Raw genomic sequence first — 22425 nt, forward strand, 5'->3', positions numbered from 1 at the left:
GGCAGGAAGCTTTAGAATGGAACATGATGCAGTTAACCCCCATCCATCTTTCTCTCTTAAACACTGTCAACAATTTCACTTTTCCTACCACCTACCAAAACTTAAGCCTTACATCCCCCCCCCCCAAATGGTTGGCAGTGGGAAGCACTGATGGACCAGGGCTTGAGGGTCACTACTGAATGGATCCTGGTCCTTCCTGCAATGGTCTTCATCTGACTGGCACATGATTATACAGAGAAGGGCTTCTCCTCACCATTGTAATAGAAGCAGCGAGTTCACACACACAGAGGTACTCTCCTATTCCCTCTTCCTCAATTCCAAAGTCTTCTTTATGATAGGTTTTAGGCATTAGTTTACAGCCAGCCAGCCAGATAGTTGCCGCAGCTGGAGCTGGGGAGCTAGGTCAAACCATGGTCTCGCTCCTGATGGTAGCAGTAGCAACGGCAGAGCAATGCATCCACAATTCCACCCCATGCACCACCTTTAAGCCATAGTTAAGTTCATTTGTGGTTTGATATGACCTGCGAATGAGGCCTATGTATGAAGTGGAAATGTGTCAGCATTCTGCATTTACTTTCATTGGATCTCACTTTCCATGTGATGATGCCCAGTCACCCACTGTATATTTTTTATATGTAGCAGAAATGAACTATAGGGTGGCAATGACCAGGGCCAGAATAATCCTGGTCAGGCCATAAGAGCAAGAGGAACTCCATTTTGTATATTCAATTCTAAATCTCTCTGCCTCTGATAGAAAGCAAACAGGCACAGCATGTTTGCACATCTAATGCAAAGATCTAACCACACACAGCACTTCTAAGAAATTCTAGCATAAACCACAAGAGCAAGAGGATGTAGCCCACCGCAAATTATAAGTAGAGCACAACCACAATTGTGCCTGTAAAATTCCACATAGACACGTGTATGAAGGTACCAGGTACATAACGCCACCTAGTAGAGTTGGGCGGGTGACTTTGCATCTTGGGGTGCTCTCTCTTGATTGGTTGATGAAGTACTGCAGAAAGGCTGATCTTCACTTCACTCTGTCAAAAAGGTATAAAAGCACTCTGTGTATGCCCATGGGTCGGGCAGAATGAGAAACTCATTCTCACTGCCACCATTTATTGCAATAAATGTTTTAATAAATCTGTTTTATAATATGTACAACTGCCTGAGATTTCGTCTGGTCAATTTGGGAAGCCAATCATCCATATTACATTTCTGGTGTCCTTACATTTCTGGTGCCGTGCGTGACTCGGATGAGGGCATTTCCCTGAACCAGAGGCAGTCCCCTTTTGCCCCACTGGACAGGGCGCAGATTCCTAACGGCGCCTCTGGTCTGGTGCACACCGGCAGACTTTTTCCGGAGGATCAGAGGTGGCCCTTGAGTTTCCGTGCCCTGGACGAAGAGGCAAAAGGACCGAGGTTGGAAGGGAAGAACAGGAAAAGCCGGCTGGGGTAAGTAGAAAGGGAAAAGGTACCTTGAAGGGAATTGGCCCCCTTTAATGAGGGGAAGGGAGATCCTGATCACATCTCCAGCGTGTTGGTAGTACTCAGTTAATCAGAGGTCAACTGGGAAAACCAGGCGCTTTGGGTAAGAGGCAAAAGGGAGGAGGAAAATGTGTATGTTAGTAGTCAGTAGGGAGGAGGTCCCCTGACAAATAGATACTTAGGAAACAAGGAAAAACTGGGAGGTAGAGTGTGGTAAAGTGTCCAATGCATGGTATGTGTGGCAAAGTTTGCAGTGTGTGCTGTGAATGAGGGGATACTTTACAGGGCCATAAATGGGAGGAGTATGGTCAAGAGGAGGGAAAAATGTGATTTCCCTAGAATTCATGATAGATAAATTCAGAATGCTATAAAAGAAATTTAATTTACAAGTCCTGCCAACAACAAGTTCAGGAAAAAAAAAAAGGTGGCGTCAACCAGTATTCCCCCCCCCCCCGAGAGAAGAAAGGCATTGTGAGAAAGAAGATGAAGAGAAAGGCAGTGGTTAAACAGCAACAAATAATGGCTCAAGGACCAGTGAGGAACCAGAAGGGGTTCAAAGGTCACTGGTGAAGGTCAGTTGCGAGGACGGAGATGTCTCGGTCAATGTAAAAGAGGAAGGAAGAGTGTTCGGAGAAAGATGGGACAAGGGGGTCCCAGCAGAAGAGAGTTCGTCGGTTTGGCAGGCATGGCAAGGAGCCGTGGTCAAAGTGACCTAAGAGTTACCTGCATCTGGACTTTGTTATAAACATAGGCACCCAGTATTCTGTTTTTAAATATCCTTGAAACAGCACCAAAAAGCCAAAAGAAGCATCAGACTGATTTTATGCCTAAAAGGGCTGTACAAACAGACAGCGGAGGATTGGTTCAGAAAAATCATCTCTGGAACCTTTAAAATGCTATTCACCACACTAGAAATGAGGCTACCGCCGCACAGGATACTGACAAAATGCCAGTAACGGTGCTCAGAAAATGTTTTCATATGCTTCAGCTGGCTTCAAAAGAAAAGAAAAGAAAAATTATGTACTTAAGTAGTTCACAACGCAAGAGACAATAGATTTTATTTGAACAATTAAAATCTTTTCCCCAAGTCCTGTTGGAACTGTGCAGACTTTAGTTTTTGGGGAAACTTACAAGAATGGGGGAAAAGAGACATTTGAGTCCTTCAAAAAGCAAACTACGTTTAAAGGGTTTAACCCTCCTACCTGCAACCCCATTTCATATGTTTTTGTGACAGCAACATGTTGGAAAATTTGTAGAACTGCATATTTTAATGAAATGAATGTCTGTCAACTAAAGAATTCAGGATAAGGTAGAAGGAAGTTATACTGAATGGAGATTTGTGTGTAAAGACATTGTCTGTTTGAATCTAACACTACCATTGGAAGACAGGCTGCGAAAAATCTCAAGCAGTCTCTCAAACCTCCGGCAGAGATGTGTGGCGTAACCCCCCTTATTTGGTTACACAAGCGATTCTGCATGATTTGTATTTGCACAACTTGCTTTCTCCTGCAACCTGCACTTAGAGACTGTGGCTGTGCCTGGCTGGTGTTGCCATTTCGGACATTCTATTGTGTGACATTGTGTGACCAAGACCGTTGCTGTGAAAGTAGGGAGAAAAAGATGTTATGCTTTGGAGGTCCACGTTTCAGCTTACAAAAACACTACTGCTCTAAATGCTTTGACTTTAAAAAATTTTATGTCTCACAGAAACAGCCCGTTGCTACAAAGCATCTGTAAGTTTTTCTTCTTCTAGAAACCACAAGACTTTGCATAATTTGAAAAACAGGCTTCAGTATCCTAGCAGAACTCAGCCGTCGGCAGCTGGATGGGAGGCAAATACGGATTTAAAGGACCCCTCCTTAACCCTGCACATGCATGAAGTTCTGTGGAAGGAAAGAGAAACCACGGGGAGATCCTGAAAGATGGACCAGACGTGGAATCCTGTTGCAAGCCTTGTGAAATTCGGCAAAACTGCTGTAAGGCACTGCTGCTATATCCCAGAGATGACTTCTCAACTAACTGCTGCTACATCCCAGAGATGACTTCTGTGTGCCAGACACACCTCAATGTCCAATACGTGGGACGCACTACCTCGGAGAGTTTGGTGGTGGACTAACCAGCAAGAAGTTCTAAAACAGCAGCGGCAGCTACAAGGACAATCTCTCTCTCCCCCCCCCTCCTTTGTTTTTTATCTACAGGAAATCACTCGAGCGAAGAGCGTGTAGCCTTGCGGAGCCTGACACAATGGTTCCAGCCTGACGCTAGCGAGTCCCTGAGTGAATCCTTGAAGGAAGGGAGACGAGACCCTCTTCATTCCTAGGTGGTGAGGTATCCATTCCATCCGGTGAAAGTGCCTGAGATGACCCCCTGGATCCACACCCTGCTGTACCTAATCAGGAGTGGGTACCCAGCGCACGGTGCACCAGTTTCCCCTTGCAGCGTCTGACCGGCAAAAGACGCCCAGCGCATGGGAAACCGAAGTAGCCCCTGCTGTGACACTCCGGACGCTGTCACTCGACGCACGGGTTGAGGAATGTCCATCTTATGCAGCACCAAACATCAAGGAGACAAGGAGACGCAGTAAATCTTAGACCCTTATATATGTATGTATGTATGTATATTTGTATGGGAGGCATCAATTGAGTGGGACCCACAGTAGAAGTCTACCTGCCCCCAAAGCAGTATCCTTAATTTGGAAGGAAGGGCAGTGTACCTGCCTCACTTGAGCGAACAGACCCAAAACAGTTTCAGAAATTGAACCATGGGGTGGGTTCCAGCAACTCCCTAGGTCATACAGATATGGGGAGGGTTCCAGCAACTCCCTAGGTGATACAGGGCTATAGCTGGGTTGGGGATGTAACTGGAAGAGCTGGCCAGGTGCACCCCTCAGTTCTGGCTTTGGATATGATGGGAGAAGCTTCTGGTAGCCCACTGATATCTAATGCAAGCCTCTCCTGATTCTGGCAAACTGGAACAATAGCCATTCTTTCTGTAGCCAAATGCTCAGCTAGGACAAACCTCCAATTGTTATATATATATATATATATATATATATATATATATATATATATATTCCTGGCCTTTAGAACTGTGTAGGAACTTTTGAAACCCACTGATTTGCATTGAAGCCCAGTACTGAGCTGAGAGAGAACTGTGTATTTTCCTGCTGACATAAAGTTTTGGAAACAGTGGCTAAAGCCCCTTGGCTTTTAGATTTCCAGCAACTATAGTATCCTAGTATCTCTGAAGACTAGTGTGGCCATTATAGATTCATGGCCCACCTGAGAGAAAGAACCCTTTGTTGCCAAAAGTCTGTATTGCGATTTTTTTGTTGTGCCTCAAATGGAAATGCAATGTAGTAGAAAGTGGCACTTGTGCTTCGACAAAAATGATGTTTGTATAATGCAGATATGTGTTCCCAGTTAGGTCTAACACGAAGGCTAAAAACTTCAACAGAAAATGCTTAGGAGTTATGGAAATAGATTAATCAAAAGCTGAACCAGGCTTAAATTCAGCAAGCATTTTTACTCTGCTTTATAGCATCAAGCTGAAGCAGAAAAAAAAAAAACTTTCATGGTTATTTTACACTGACAGTTCTGCAGACTGAATGCCTTAATCTACAGGCTCTCAGAGTTTGTGTATAGCCCTATGAATTAGCTGATGGTGTCTATCCTAACAATGAATTATCCTTTCCCCCTTAGGAAAGTTTCCAACCCCATGTGTATGTGTGGTAGCATTTTTAAGAAACTGCTTAGTAATGCACGTTATTCACAAGTTTTAGAAACACTAGCTTGTATACCTTAAGTTAAGAAGTTTCAAAATGAAGGTCTGAATGTGCCAGGTAACAAAATTTAGGTCTGTTTGTAAAATATTTTGCTATTTGATTTAAGAAAAGCAATGTACTATGTCTTTAATGACTGCTAGTTCCTGATCACAGCCGGAGGTTCCTGGAACCTTTTTAGTTCTGGTGACACTAAGAAACATTTAACAGCCTTGGTCAGGTATTTTAACTGTTCAGTAGAAAAGGCAGCCCCCACCCCGAAGTTCTCTATCTGCCTTGCACTGTTTCCCTGGAAGTCAAAAACCTAACATTTGAGCAAGCTTCCAGTTAGCCTTCTTCTGCCCTACATACCTCTTTGCAGCCCAGCAATCTTCTGAGGGCTCTGAACTAGCATCTGTATACAACCAGAGTAAACGTGTTGAGAGTGATGTTAAAAACATTAAGAAGCAGGCTGATTTGTACCACAAGGTTAGCCTAGACGGTGCAGGTCTGCCCAGTGTATGGAGTTAGATTAGTTCTTGGCTCCCAGGTTGGTCATAGTTAAAAGAGATTCTGCTTGTAATATTAATTTTCTTTCTTATTGTCTTAGCCCTATGCAGAACCTTGGTCTGTATAAAGCTTCTGGTAACCCTTCTGAGACAAGCTGAATAACAAGCTGGGAAAAGTCAGCAGAAGCTTCCTCACTTACTTTGCTCTCTGTTGCCCATCCTTTGGCCTAACATTGGAGCATGGGAAGCTGCTGGCTCCTCTGTAGAATCATAGAGTTGGAAGAGACCACAAGGGCCATCCAGTTCAACCCCCTGCCAAGCAGGAAACACCAGGAAACACTGTAGTGCGATGGGTCAATCAAATGGAGATGCAGAAACACACCTGTTCTTCATCTCCATATTGAAGAGGAGGGAATATAGGGTGGCAATGACCAGGGCCAGAATAATCCTGGTCAGGCCATAAGAGCAAGAGGAACTCCATTTTGTATATTCAATTCTAAATCTCTCTGCCTCTGATAGAAAGCAAACAGGCACAGCATGTTTGCACATCTAATGCAAAGATCTAACCACACACAGCACTTCTAAGAAATTCTAGCATAAACCACAAGAGCAAGAGGATGTAGCCCACCGCAAATTATAAGTAGAGCACAACCACAATTGTGCCTGTAAAATTCCACATAGACACGTGTATGAAGGTACCAGGTACATAACGCCACCTAGTAGAGTTGGGCGGGTGACTTTGCATCTTGGGGTGCTCTCTCTTGATTGGTTGATGAAGTACTGCAGAAAGGCTGATCTTCACTTCACTCTGTCAAAAAGGTATAAAAGCACTCTGTGTATGCCCATGGGTCGGGCAGAATGAGAAACTCATTCTCACTGCCACCATTTATTGCAATAAATGTTTTAATAAATCTGTTTTATAATATGTACAACTGCCTGAGATTTCGTCTGGTCAATTTGGGAAGCCAATCATCCATATTACATTTCTGGTGTCCTTACAGAACAAGACACTAGCACAAGATTCATGGTGCTATATACTCTCTGAACAGGTTAGCAGGCTAGTGCTCCCCCTTCAACACACACATATTTAGAAATATCCCTAGAGTATCCTGCTCAGTCTATTCTATAATGATGATGGGCTTTACCGTGTTTATTGTTAGCCCATCTGGACAACAGATGTGGTACTTGATGGCTGCAGTGTTTCTTATTATAGCCCAGTGAATATTTTTAACTGAGACAATGGTCTGACTGACCAGTCCTTGGAAATATAGAGACTTCTACCTAGCTTACTTATGCAAACACAAGAAAAGAAAACTGATTTAGGATTTATTTATTTATTTTACCCATATTGTGGCTGAAGGCTTTGAACAGACCCAGAGCCTAAAATTTGCATCAGTCAAGTACTGATCTTGACAAGCCTCTATTGAGTCCATTAAAAGAAGGAAAGCTGCCTGAATTTCAAGCTTGGAGGCCTCTAATTACCTCATGCTTAAATTTAACTACGAAACTCAGATAAATTGCTGCACTAAAACTATAGACGATTCTCTACCTGATTTGTGCTGGTGAATCTACAACTATGTGGTGCTGATCCTAGTGAGACGTCCGCACAACCTTTAGGGGATTAATTTTGAACCTGTTTCTAAGCAGCATAGAAGGGTGATTTAGTTTTATTGATAAAGCTATCGGATATTATATTGGCTGAAAAGCAACACGGCTATCATAGTCAACAAGAACACTGACAGAACTGGAGCATCATAGTTGATGAGTAACATATCTAATCAGATATAAGTCCCATTTAGTTGAATGAGCTTTATTCCAAGAAAAGTGGGTATAGGATTGCTGGCAAAGTCACTGGCTACTGTATTGTATTTGTACAGTGCAATCCCATACATGACTACTGTCCTAAGAAGTAAGCCCCACGGAGTTCAATAATGCACACTCCCAGATGATTGCAGCCTTAACCTTTTAATTCTTATTTTATAATTGTTTAGTTTACCAATTTGAGCATTTCTTGAAAAGATACTTTATAAAAGTAAATGGGTGGCATCCAACCAAGTCATACATAAAATGGGAATACTCGAAGAATGGCTAGTGCTGGATACCACCCAATCATTTTTTTCACTGTGTTTCGGTTTCTGCCCAGTCTGTTACATTCCTCAGCTAACAGCTGCTGCATATGGGAATGAAGGGGTAGGTTTAGGCAGAGGTGTAACTTATTCTTGTACCTATCTGAAAAGCCCAATCTGGAATCCCATAGTATCACAGTGTCATTAATGTGTGGGATGTATTAACAGCAAAGGCTATGTTCCTAAGCACCACCATGTTAACTTAAAACTGTACATGTAGCCAGACTAAAAATGTTCTGTTTAACTAATTGCTAAAGATGACAAATGCTGAAAATAAACGTAACTATTCTGCCATTAGAAACATCCATATTTTATCCAGTGAAAACCACACAGCAGTAGTTTTTCCATGCCAATATTATCCTGGGCTATTTATCTAGTTACAAACTTCTACAGACATGAAATATTTTAAGAAGTTCTCTGGAAATGGCCTGAGGTAATTTCAAACTTAACAGACCCTGTCCCACCAGAGCTCATTACACTGAATTTTATAACAAAGTACCCTCTACTTAATTTTCAGAGTTTAGCCAGGCGTACCAGAAATGCAGCTGCATTAAGTGCAATTAATGGTATAATAAAAGCAGTAGAGGGCTGTTTAACACTCAAGAACCAGCAGTAAACAGAGGCTTCATGTTCTCTAACAGTCAGTGATGTGTCAAAGTGCCAGAAGTAAAAGATTTCCTCTACTTAGAGAGAAAAGGAACATTTCCCACTGAAGACAAAATGTATGCATTTGTAAATGATCTAAAAATGATCCCCTCCAGTTATGCCACCGGCATTCCTCACTCCCTTTGAGAAAGTGTACACAACAATAAACCCATATTCCCTTCAGTGAGAAAAAGAGGCAAATTCAATTTCATAAAAAGAAGACTAACAACAACTGACTAGTATAACACAGAAAATGCCACTCTACCCACTTTACAGTTAAACAAAAAGGAGGAAAAATATCACTTTTGCCAAATCAGTTAGTAATAAATTTTGTTTCGCTTAACATAAAAAAAATAAACTGAGTAAATAGCAGGTTTTAAAACTGACAGTAAAATTATGGAACTGACCTAGCAAACTTGTTTTGGGGAAAAGCTTGACAAAACAGAATTGTTGGATCTGAATACAAACGGGAAACCAATTATTTTGAGAACTGAAAGAGCATAATAAACTTTTTTAATATATAACTTTACATATAACATATTCCCAATGGGTCTTGTTTGATAATATCTTCTTTATTAGATTCAATTAAAAATGACAAAGTCATGAGCAATCAAACATATAGCACAGGTAATCAACAAGGCAGTACAGTCGTACCTTGGAAGTCGAATGCAATCCATTCGACTTCCAAAACGTTGAAAAACCAAAGTGCGGCTTCTGATTGTCTTAAATATGAATAATGCTTCACATGTTAATTATTATTGATTATAACCATACTAGAATATTTCAATAGTTTTGCCCTCATCTTTTCATATCCTTAACCAAGTCTTCTCTAAATGTAATCATATGAAAAAGCCTCACTATATTTGCTACATATCATGTAATATCATATCAAATACCAAAGACGTATCAGTGACGTCTTCATTTCCCTCTAACAGCTTGCAACTCATGATTTAGCTTATGTCAGTAAATAAATAAATAAATATTAATAATAATATGTCAGCATACAAGAAACAACTTCTAATTTCCTTTTCATAGATTTCATAAACAATAATAGAACTTCTGGATCACCAAAAAGGACATACCAATCAGTTCATCCATCAAATTTATTCTAATCCAAAATGTATTTATTATAATCAACATTTCACCAAATGTGTGTGAGAGAGAGATATGGTGGGGAGGGAAAATCAATAGTTTGATAATCATCCTAGACAGCCACAGGTAGACATTTTAGAGAATGACGAGTTGGATGGACCAATGGTCTTGACTTTGTATAAGGCAGTTCCTGTTATTCTGATATCTTCCTAAATAGTAAGCTGACCCAAGTTCTGCATAATCTGAACCAAGGTAGCCAACGTGATGCCTTCAAGATGGAATAGACTTCTCATCTTCACAACCACTTGCCCCCATTCGCTGGGGCAGATGGAAGTCATAGTCCAACAACATCTGAAGGAAAGTCTCTTCTCCAGCCTGGACACGGCTCCAAAGGCTTTCTGGCGGTTCCCTCACTGCGAGAAGTGAGGTTACAGGGAACCAGGCAGAGGGCCTTCTCAGTAGCGGTGCCCTCCCATCAAATGTCTAGGAAATAAACAACTACCTGACTTTTAGAAGACATCTGAAGGGAGCCCTGTTTAGGGAAGTTTTAATGTTTGTTGTTTTATCAAACTTAATGATAACTTAGGATAACTTAATGATAAGGCATTTTGCTACCCAACTAGTCTTGATACTATAATTATGGTTATATAGTTTTCAGGAGCTATAACACAAGGAGCACTTATGGAGGACTACCAATCTGGAATTCAGGGAAAATATTTAGTCAACATTAATTTTTCATTAAGAATGCCAGAAAAATGATTTTGGGCCATTTCCAGATGAAAATATTACAAAGGAAATACTTTCATCTGAAAAGGGTCCTATAGTGCTTTTTATCAGTCTTAATGGGTAATGAAACAGGAGCTAGAATCTATGGAACATTTCCTTCTTCTGCTTTTTAATTTCTGTGCTGGAGCTCATGATCAGGAATTGTTCCTTTATAGGCTAAACTATACCCAGGTGGCGCTGTGGTTAAACCACTGAGCCTAGGGCTTGCTGATCAGAAGGTCGGCGGTTCGAATCCCTGTGACGGGGTGAGCTCCCGTTGCTTGGTCCCAGCTCCTGCCAACCTAGCAGTTCGAAAGCATGTCAAAAGGCAAGAAGATAAATAGGAACCGCTACAGCGGGAAGGTAAACGGCGTTTCCTTGTGCTGCTCTGGTTTGCCAGAAGCGGCTTCGTCATGCTGGCCACATGACCTGGAAGCTATACGCCGGCTCCCTCGGCCAATAATGCGAGATAAGCGCGCAACCCCAGAGTCGGTCATGACTGGACCTAATGGTCAGGGGTCCCTTTACCTTTACCTTTAGGCTAAACTACCAGGAGGGTTGGCTCAAGTCTATGTTAAATATTTGCTAAGAGAGATAAATTTGGCTGCTGTCAATGGCACCCATCACATTCTATCAGTGGCAATGAGAATAAGAAGACAGCTGGAATAAGTATTTCCATGTCTTACCTGAGCTGCTGTTATTACATAATGGCTTTTCCACCTGCTTTGCCTTCATGGGAGGGCTACTCTGCTCCAGAGGAACAACTGTGAGGGGAGAGAGACTTTCTGTTGGTCATCTGGCAATGTCTTTTCCACTTGCCTTTTCCTACTCTCCAGCCCTGGGAGCCTTTCCCAGACCATGAATGATATATATATATGGTGTGTCCTTGCTTCTTAATTTGATCCTCGTACATGGGTTTTTTATGTTTTGTGGTATTTTATGCATTGTGATTTGCTGTTATTTTTATTGATTTTAGATTAGTAATTGATATGTGTAAACTGTTTTAATTCTGATTTTCTGATGTTTAATTTTACTGTTTACTATTGGATTCTAATGGATTATTTAATATTGATTTATTTGATATAAGTTGTTTATTTTAAAATTATTGTGACTTTTTATATTGGATCAGATTGTTACTATTACTGTTTGATGTTTTATTGTCATTTTTATATGTGTGGGAAGCCGCCCAGAGTGGCTGGAGCAACCCAGCCAGATGGGCAGGGTATAAATAAAAAAATGTTACTACTGTTGTTGTGACACTTTTTGTATTCTGTTTAAAATGTACTGTACAGCTTATTTCTGGTCTGTTGGCTATAATAAATGGCTGATGGTGAGATAAAAGTATTCTGGCATTTGGAATGCTCATTGTTACCGAGATATTATGAGGGATAATACTTTTGAAAATTAGCATTTGTTCCTATTTTCCTAGTTTGAAGAGAGAGGATTTCCCCCATGTGGCAAGGCTATCCACTCCATATCCATTCTGTGGGGCCTAGATGTCACACTACGGTATTAGGATACTATTATAGTAATAACTAAAATATCACATATTTTGTTGTCTAGGAAAGCCTTGGAGTTCCATTAAAAAATAAGTAAACCCCTTTCATCACTGAAGCATGCCAAAGTATGTCATAAAATGAAACTTCAATTCTACAGTGCTGCAGGGTGCCACTTAATTTCTATAAAGGCTAATGATGTTAAGAAAGTCCAATGTCTTCAGTATGCTTAGAACTTGCTTAAAACCACGTCGCAGCAGAACAGAACATTCTAGTAACAGCTAGAATGCAAGCTACAGAATAGGAAAGCCTCAAACAATGTGGTTGATATGCCAATGTGGCTGATACGCAGGGGAAAGAAAACCTACAAAGGCCAAGAAGACTGCACTGGCAAAGAAAAAATCTTGTTGAAAGGAGGGAGGGGGAAGCACAAACTCTTGGAAAACAAATATAAGTTGCAAATAAGATGAATTGTAGTCGTATTCGCAAGGAGACCCACTTGCCCCTTCCTTCAGGTCAAACTACTGTCATGTAAAAACTGTCCTTAGCCGACTTCCCATTCTTTTTTAGATATAGTGTTTTTTCATCAATTTCATTGTAACCCATCAAATATCATTGTATGCAATGGAAGGTGAGATATAAATATGTTAATAAAATGTGTTAATGATGGCAGGCGCAACCCCCCCCCCCAATAATTTAGTAATTTAAAGTGTTTCTTAAAGGTAAAGGTAAAGGGACCCCTGACCATTAGGTACAGTCGTGACCGACTCTGGGGCTGCGGCGCTCATCTCGCGTTATTGGCCAAGGGAGCCGGCATACAGTTTCAGCGTCATGTGACCAGCATGACAAAGCCGCTTCTGGCGAACCAGAGCAGCACACAGAAACGACGTTTGCCTTCCCGCTGTAGCGGTACCTATTTATCTACTTGCACTTTGACATGCTTTTGAACTGCTAGGTTAGCAGGAGCAGGGACCGAGCAACGGGAGCTCACCCCGTCGCAGGGATTCGAACCGCCGACCTTCTGACCCACAGTGCCACCCGGATAAGTGTTAATTGGGTAAGTTTTTCTTACCCAATCTTAATTACACAAGGCAGTTTCAAATTCACGATATGACTAAAATCAAGGCGAATCTGTCACAATCGGACAACTGAAACTATAAATATTGGTGTAAGAGTCCACTAAAAACCCGGGTCTTTACCTGGAATCTAAAATTTAAAAGAGTAGCTCCCAGCTGTAGGGGAAGAAAGTTTGAAAACTGGGGTGCACCATCAAGAAGACATTATCATATAGCTTAAGATAGCCCAGCCAACGAAGCCTCCCCCACAGATCTTTAAAATAGGCAGGTCTACACAGAAGACATTCTTTCCGATATCCTGGCCTCCAGCTGTACAGGGCTTTGTAAGTGAGCACAAGTACCTTCAAGAGGGCTTGATAGCATATAGACAGTCAGTGCAGGAGCTTGCAAATGAGAAAATGGCAAAGAATTGTGCGTACAGTATTTCCTTATGTTTCTCTGCACCATGCTTCTGATTGCTTTATCGCTGGCAATTGCTGTTCTCTAAGTGGGCAAATGAGAGGAAGAAGGGTCATTCACTTCAGAGCTACACTGGCAGTTCACTGAGATGAAGCCTCAGGAGCTGTCAATCCTTGACTAAGTTCAATGCTGAGGCAGCCATTGACTGTGATCATCGGTCTAAGGCTTTGTCATTGCCATCCTCTCTCTTCTACAAGCTACCACAATGGTAGTGGAAATTGGCTGCCAGTTTACTGTACAAACTTCATATTGCTAAATAATAATAGTAATCATCATCATCCATTTTCTACCTGTCTAGTTTGAATGTCAGGGGATTTTAGGGTCTGTGACTCAGCAGTGGAAGCCTGCACTATGTAGATCAGGCATAGACAAACCCAGCCCTCCAGATGTTTGGGGACTACAACTCCCATGATCCCTAGCTAACAGGACCAGTGGTCAGGAATGATGGGAATTGTAGTCCCAAAACATCTGGAGGGCCAAGTTTGCCTATGCCTTATATAGATGAAACAGTTTGTGCTGAAAGCCTCCGTGTGTTATGCCCTCCAAGGGTCCACATGTTCAGATAATAGTTGTAATTACCTGCAGTTTTATAAGAGTATATATTTAAAGTAGATGAATAAATGAGCCAATTAAGTTTATTTGGATATGCAGAAAATACTAAAAATAAATTTAAGGGACCACAGAAAGAGAGGGAAGGAAGTCAAGTTTTCAAATGTTAAAATGACTGTAAAATTATTGCAATGTGTAAAACTCAAAATCATAAATAAAATATATATTTTAAAATATATGTTCAGATAATGGAAGCCCACAGCCATATTGTTTTATACACCCTTACAAAATTGCCATTGAGCCTATGCAGTTCATTTTCTGGAAATCTGCTGTCTTAAGAAGTTTTATTTCTCATGGGCATCACTTTTTGGAAATTGGCGTTCTCCAGAACAGAGAGGGCTTAGCATGTGCTACAGCTTGATCCTACTTTTCTTCATTAGTCTAAAGTGGTGGTTCTCAAAGGGTGCAGCACATCATCTGGTGTGGCAGGAGAGGATGGCAAGTGGGACAGGAAGATTAAAGGACAATCAATATTTTATTCTGGAATGATTCATATTCTTAGGTAGCAGCATTGTTTTATACTTTCTGGATGTCCCATGATCATATCATTAGTATTATTTCTTCTTATTTCTTTTTTTTATTTTTAATAAAATTTAAAATGTTTTCAATATTTATATTTTATTGGAAATTTTCAGTGAAAAAGCTGAAGGAAACAACACAAAGTGGTTGTGTTCTATGTCACGAATCAAACACTGCTAGGAGTTTTCCAATGTATTTCTTTTCAATAAAAAAAAATTCACTCTGGTGCAAGGAAATTTTTATTCTAAAAGTGTGACCCGGAGAAAAATGTTTGAGAACCACTGGTCTAAAGGTATCCCTCCATCTCTCTGTCCTTATTTCAAATAGCCAGTCAGAGGATCTAGAATACTTTTGCAGAGAGATTAAACAACAATAAAATAAATGATCCCCCTTTCTTGTTGTTTAAGAAGAAAAGCAATCAAAAATAAATTGAAAGAAAAGAAAAGAAAGGAAGCTTCAGTTAATTTTACCTCATTTGAGCTATTCAGGAATAGCATACTATATATTGCCATCAAAATGCTAAAAAAAATTATTTCCCCATATATGGGATTTGTTTGTTTATTATTTCTACAGTCATATACTTCATAATCTAACGCGAGCCTTTGCCAAGTTGGTCTTGGCAAAAAAAAAAAAAAACCCCTCAAAAAACCACCACCACAGCAAATTTCTCCCAATATGGCTACCAGTAACTACTACTGTATCCTCATGGAATTATACAGCCAACTAGGGTGCAATCATGAATCCATCCAACCATATGGCTGTAAGAGTAGGCAGCCAAGTGGCCATGTAGGGGAATCAAGTATATTTGCTGAGGGCAGGGGGCCCACCTTGGTACAGCCAAACAGCTGTCTATTCTGGGGTTTACATGCCTTTGGTTAAAGGGATGTGACACAGTTAATGCTGCTTTTGGCTGGATTAATTCAATTTATAAAAAATTGAAAGAACCATAATAGAGGCTCCATTTTTTTGTACAAAATTGTCTTGAGGTACCTGCAACCTTTAGAATGTTTTAGAATACAGAAAAGGAAATCCTACTTCTGTTGTACAAACAGGAAAACCCCCCAGCAACTTTTCAAAACTCTCTAGATTCAGAGAACCACACATATGCCACAATTAAATAATTGCGCTCTCCAACCAGGTAAATCCCTACAGAAATATGCCTCCATGTGATGAGTATTCAGATGTACCGGACAGGACAAACATCTATTTAGCTTTTTCTTAACAGAAAACCCACTTTTATTGGATTTATGTACAAAGGCACATTCAGTCCCTTGCATAATTTTTTCCTCACAGTGCTATTCTCAGCAATTGATTTTAGTGCTTACAGTGCCAGACTAGGACTGGGGAGATCTGGGTTCAGATCCCCACACAGCCATGTACCTTATCAAATGGCTTTCAACAGACACCTTCTCTCTACCTATCCAAACTTACAGGGTTGTTTTGAGGATTAAATGGTGGGAAGCAAGCCAAGTATGCTACTTGAGCTTCTTGGAGGAAACTTCAGAAATATATGGAATATATTTATCTATCTAGATCTCTATCTGGATGCATATATTCTAGAGTTGAAAAGCAGTACAAAGTAAATATACCTGAAATAGAATGTCATCCATTGCCACAGCCTACTTTCACCTAAACTTTCTTTTCAACAGCTCTTATACCATTATATCTCTCCTCATCATCATCATCCCTAAAAAAACAACCCAATTCGAGCAACCTCCATGCTGTTTTTAAGTACTGTATGAATATTCCCAAGTCAGCTACAAATAAAACATTCAAACACAACAATCAGTTAAACTGAAGGAAGTTATAAAGCACTGCAAATCAAAAACATACTGACAGATCAAAACCAAGTTCAGTTAACTTTCTTTAAATTAAAAAAATTGATCAGCAAACGGGAAAAAAGAAAACCACCACAAAAAGTATTCACTTGGTGTCAGTCAAACCTATTTGGGAAAAGCACCATAGAAATGGGGCACTGCAGCTGAAAAACCCTGTCACCTGTAGCAACCCATCTTCAGAAGCTGGGGGGATCCACAGAGGGGTCTTGAGCAATTATCTTAAATCACTGATGGGTGCATTTATGCACGGTGCATTTAGGTAGAAATGCTATGGTTCCTTGTCTTCATAGGCATGTAAAGCTAAACAGCAGCTGTTTTGCTTGGAAATTGATCAATAACCAGTGAGTATGTTTCAATATTGGTGAGCTGTATTCTATAGGGTAAGTCCCATTAGCAGTCTAGCACCTGTATTTTTTTGTGTGTGGCACAAATTGGAAGTTTCTGAGAAGTCTTTAAAGGCAGTCCAATGCAGTAACAAGTTACAATCATCACATCTGGATGTTACCAGGGTAGGATAGCCGTGCTTAGGAGGCGGTCACAAACAGCTCACCAACCTTAGCTAGTGGAAAGTGCCATGCTATGTTTAAGATCATGTACAATTCATCTTGCCTTCTTCTCTTATGTTTAAAGTTCTAGACAAATGATCAGTGCTCACATTCACACATAGCTTGCATGGACTGAGCTTCTGCTTATTGCCCCTCATGCAGCCCATTATTGATGCCATTGCTAGTCACACCAAATAACTGGATTTTGCTTGACGATGTTTTATAAGTGGGTAGCATCATGACCTTTAAGATTCAGGGCGATTATGTGAGAAATCATGTCAGCATGATCCCATTATTTTAATTATGAGATAATTAAAATACTCCTTCAAAGTCATCATACATTCTTCATTTTTGAAGCTAAATAAGCTGACATTAAGATACAGATTCCAAGTGTTTATAGTTATCTAATTTTTCTAGCCAACAGATATAGTCTGGTTTCGGTATCAGTTTTGGCTTCGGTTGACTTAGTTTGTCTTGGTCAGGAAAAGGACACAGGTTACAAACCCTGTTAATTCTCTTGAACTTCTCAACAGTGTTTCATACCATCAGCCACAGCACCCTTCTAAATAGACTATCTGCAGTGGTTCTAGCCCTACACAGATGGCCAATTCAGGTGATGAGACAAAACCACTAGGCCTTTTATGTTACGGATTCCAAAGGGTAACACTGAATCAGTACCTAGCATCCTTAAGTGGAATGGATAAGGGCCACTCCAAGTTCAATCCAGACAAGATGGAAGTACTTTTGGTGGGTGGTTTGTTTGACATGAGAGGTGGATTTCAATCTATTCCGGATAGGATTTCACTCTCTCTCAATGTTAAAGGCTTAAGTGCAGTGTCTTCTGTGATACATATCGCCTTCAACCACATGAGACTGGTGAGCTGGTTTCCCCCCTGAGGGCGTACCAACCAGCACCAACAAAGACACGTGGCTAGATTTTATAGTTCTTTATTGGTGGAAAAACAATTTATCACACACACACCATTTGAATGGCAATACCCATTATCTCCTCAAATATTTTACTGGGAGGGGAGGGGAGGCTAAAGTGACTGAAGGCCCTAGTCCTGCCACTCACCACCTGGCCTGGGCAGGGCCTGAGGCCTATAAGAACTGCTGCTGCTGCTACCAGCCTGGAGGACTCCCCTGCTCAGCGCCTGAAGGCCCCAGTCCTGCCACTCACCACCTGGCCTAGGGCGGGGCCTGCTGGGCTCTATAAAGGACTGTTGCCACCGCTGCTGCTGGGCAGAGAGGGCTCCATTTTGTTTTTTGTTTAAATTCCTGTTGTTTTTACCTATGTTATTTTAAACTGTATTAAGGCTGTATTCTTAGTTTTAGATTTAGATTTATGTGGAAATTGTTTTCCATTCGGTTGTGTATTTTTGATGTGGCTTATGTATTGTTTGTGACTTTTGTAATTGTGCTAATGCTGTATTGTTTTAATATTCGATTGGGAGCCGCCCAGAGTGGCTGGGGAGACTCAGCCAGATGGGCGGGGTACAAATAAAAAAATATTATTATTATTATTGCCCCTCCTTAGCTCACGTGTTGCACTCAAGCACCCGTCAGCTCCTCCTCAGAGGCTGCTCTAACTGTTCCTGTCTCTGCAAACTTCTCCTCAATAAAGATGACAGTGGGAAGTGGGTGTTCAGGGGATTCCGAAGGCATGGACCTAAGGTCCCTTGTGGCTCTTCCCGCAAGTCCTGCTTCCTTCCTCCTTGCTCTTGCTGACTGGTCACCTGCTCTGGTCCCCCTTCTTCCACCTCTGCCAGGAACCAGCTTATGGGTGGCACAGAAACCCACAAATCACTGCCCCCTTTTGCCAGACCCTCCTCCTCTCTCTCCCCTCTGCGCTCCTGCCAGTCCCTGCCAGAGGGCCGTAGTTAACCACGCCCTGCTAACATTCAGACTACAGTAAATTCCAAAATAAACACCACCCGAAACTGCCAAGGAGTTCTCTCCACTCACTTATGCCGCCTAAGACAATCACCAAAGGTCTTTCTTGGTGCTCTGCTGCTTTTTTGGAGGGTATCATTCCCATATGTTGACTCATCTACCGCAATCTAAAATTTGGGGGTGCAGGAATGTTTAAAGAGCGCCTTCCTCTTTTCTTCTGATGATATCAGGCCTTCAGTCCCCAGGGGTCTCTTTGGCCCCTTCTCTGTAACTTCAGGGCAAGGGAAAAACAGGGGTAGAAACTACAAGGGGAGTATTCAACAGTGGTTATTGGTGGTTCAACATTTTGTTTCTGCTGTCATTCAGTTACTGACATCTGTAAAAACTAGGATCTCTGATATTTCATTAAATTCTTTATCTCTATGAAACATTATAGTATAACCCAATTTGTACATGGCAAGATGACAAAAAACTCAGATAAATCAGAAGAGCCTCACAGTAATAAAACAGGCTAGCTTTCAAAAACACCCCTCACTTTGTCCATCATATGATACTATTTAGGGTATATAATACCGAAAGGGCAATCGGATAATCAGACTAGAAGCAATTTTAAACCACACTACTGCTGAAAAGTCAATTTAACTTTCCAGCTTTGTAAGACTTTGTTATTGCTATTGTTAATTATTTCTCATTTAATGGGAAATTGGCAACAAGGTCCCCAACTGTCATTTTAAATCTGCAATAATATCATGTGAAGCTTTTCGTCCTTATTCCCCAGTCCTGGATTATCAGAGCTAAATGGCAGCTCTAGAATTACCAAAGCTCAGGGGCAGGTACTGTTACACAAATTGCCAATTCAATTAACAGTGTGTAAATGCTCCACTGGCAGACTGAGGGAAGGACGGCCATTTTGGCAAGTGTCATTCCTAATTTATCAAACTGTCAAACCTCCCCACTCAGGTGCCCACGGTCACTATCTGCCTCTTAATGTTAAATTGTGAAGCTGCAGGAGCCATCCTTGTAGTTTGACAAGGCACAATACTCAAAACTGATTTTAAAATCAAATGTACAGTTGTCTTAATTATTCTCAATATAAATGATGTTTTAATTACAACTTTAGAGTGGGAATATTTAATCAGGATTCAGCGCTACACTTCTGTGCTATGGTTTTACCTGCATTTGATAGCATTTGCTCCTGTACTGCATATGTGTGCAGTTTGATAGGCGGTTTCTCAGTACCGGCAACCAATTGTGCCATGCTGGAAGAAACTGGGGGAACCATTTGAAGCACATGGGAGGGGAGATTATGGACACACAGAAGTGAGTGAAGTCATGGGAGAGAATGTAGTGAAGCTTAAGGTAAAAATATAGGAGCAACTGAAAACAACCGAAGGGAATGGATATTGTAAAGGGATGGCCCCTAGGGAAGGGGAAATGAGAGGTAAAATTCAGGTGGCTTTTGGGATGTGGAAATCACAGTGATAATAGAATTGTAGAGTTGGAAGGGACTGTGAGGATCATCAAGTCCAACCAGCTGCAATAGGTTCCATAAGGGAATTGAACCTGCAACCTTGGCATCACGCTCTAACCAACTGAGCTACCCACGAGTGTACTGATAATTGTAGGCTGTCTCTGTATAGATAGAACTGCAGCAGGAATATCAACCTAAGTCACAGATGCTACATGTGTCTCCAGTGACAGTGCTGGGTCCAAGAACACCGCCAAACTATGAACTCAATTTTCCAGTGAGAGTACAATATCCTCTAAATAACCTCCTCTCCAGCCAAGGAGAGGGGTGGCAGCAGGGCAGTCTCGAGCAGGTCGGCCGCCCTGGTGCTGAGGGGCGGAGATCGCTCCGGCGCCCCCACCCTCGCAGGGTGCAGCATGGTTTCTGCGCAGCCCGGCCCGACGCCCTGGCACACCGCGCCACCGGGGGTCTACCTAGAGCCGGCCCTGGGTGGCAGCTCTCTGCCACCGCTGCGGCTGGGTGCGAGGAAGCTGCTTTGGCAGCTCCCTTGCACACCGGAGCCAGGCTTCAATGGGAGCCTGTTGTGGGGGTGCCTAGTCATGACCGCTCCATAAAATATGCCTGGGCAGATGGCAACCCCAGCCCCCCCCCCACCACACCACTGGTTCCAATGTATGTAGATGTTCAATAGCAAGGTATTGCCAAGAGATGGGGCAATGATTCCTAAGTATCATCTTCTGGAATTGACCATCTTGCACATTTGTTACAGCAGGCAATTGAGAGTTCCATCTTATATCTTCCTTCTGGGACCAGACTGAAAGAGACATCTTACCACTTGGGACATTCTTTTGGACGGCACTGAAAAGATGCAATGGGTGGTACTGTTACCCAGTCTACGAAGTGATATGCCAGTGCCATTCATGGTCTCAAGATAAAGGGCTAACTGTACAAATTCAGAACAAAACAGTTGCAAGTAAAATCTGCTAATTATGGGTGTCATCTCCATTAGGTACTGAAGCATGTTTCAAGGGCCCTGAGCGAAAGTTCAGGTACTAGTGCAATAATGCACTCTTTGTTCTCATTTGTTTGATGATTTAGGCTTAATTCCTCCTGTCTTTATCAGAGAACTTAAACTTGACCCAATTAATTTAATGCTTGAATTAAAATGAGCAAGAAAAGTGAGCAGTTATTTTCAAGACACAGGATAAAGGCAATATAGCACAGTAAGAGGCAATTTCCCCCCACAGGCACCTGGGATCCTTCCTTTTGGTATTTATTCCTGTAGAATGCATTGCTTTCTCCTGAATTTCCGTCAGCTCTGTGGGAGACAACACCATCCGTCTTATTTCATCTTTTAACAAGAACTTGATGAGGTGACAAAGGACTGATTCTTAAAAACACATTACCTGTTATGTGAGGCATTGTGTGACAGGAAGAACTATCTTACTGACAGGCACCTGACAGCAGATTTGTTGATTTCATGGTCACTTCATTTAAAGTAACAACAGGGTGAAATATGCCATCTGATAATCTGTTTGAATGTTGACTGTGAAAAGCACTTAACATTTCTGCCAGCTATTACTACAGAATCTGTTCCTCAATATGTGCAGTTTTGCAGGTCTCATTAATAATTATTGCATATACACATGCACACATCTACACACATTTTTTTACTATTATTATTATTATTATTACTACTATTACTATTACTAAGAATTTTTTTAAAAAGTAAATCTAGGAGTTCCTAAAAGTAAAAGATTCAAAACTTAACATTAAACTACAGCTTTTTTCAAACCACTTGTATGGAAGTAGTCTGGTGGCAAAACTCCATCCCAAGCAGCCATTCAACTTTGAAACTGCTTCTGCCAAAGCCCCTCACCAAGAAGCTCCCATTAAAATCTAACAGCCATGGAATAAGATAACCGGTTCTCTGATGGATCAGTAACTGATTAAAAACCAGAATGTTGAGCGTAGGAATGAAAAAGGCCAATTTTCACAATAGAGAAAGGGAAGCAAGCCGTGTCCCCCAAGCCTCTTTAATGGCTCTGACACTGTTTCTGAATTGAGATAGCCCAGTCAAATTATTCAGAATGATGCAATCCCTAGCAGACTAAGAAGAACTCCACAATGATCT

General features: G+C 41.4%; 1 protein-coding gene and 1 long non-coding RNA gene across 12 annotated transcripts in view; one reads left to right on the plus strand and one right to left on the minus strand.

Moving 5' to 3' along the window:
- Positions 1-22425, minus strand: part of NPAS3 (neuronal PAS domain protein 3) — a 630215-nt gene that overhangs the window by 344358 nt on the left and 263432 nt on the right. Inside the window, exon 1 of one of the 11 annotated variants that reach the window (XM_060273019.1) lies at positions 11075-12815. The exons of the other annotated variants lie outside the window; for them this stretch is intronic. Within the exon in view, the coding sequence (XP_060129002.1) occupies positions 11075-11123 (49 nt within the window). The 5' untranslated portion in view covers positions 11124-12815. Of the gene's footprint in view, positions 1-11074; positions 12816-22425 lie in introns of those variants that run through there. 11 annotated transcript variants of the gene reach the window in all.
- Positions 651-5138, plus strand: LOC132591917 (uncharacterized). Its single transcript, XR_009557384.1, has 2 exons — positions 651-4279; positions 4318-5138. It is a non-coding gene; the product is annotated as an uncharacterized LOC132591917 (long non-coding RNA).

The sequence above is a fragment of the Zootoca vivipara genome, chromosome 1 (genome assembly GCF_963506605.1).
Source record: "Zootoca vivipara chromosome 1, rZooViv1.1, whole genome shotgun sequence".
Classification (NCBI taxonomy): Eukaryota; Metazoa; Chordata; class Lepidosauria; order Squamata; family Lacertidae; genus Zootoca; species Zootoca vivipara.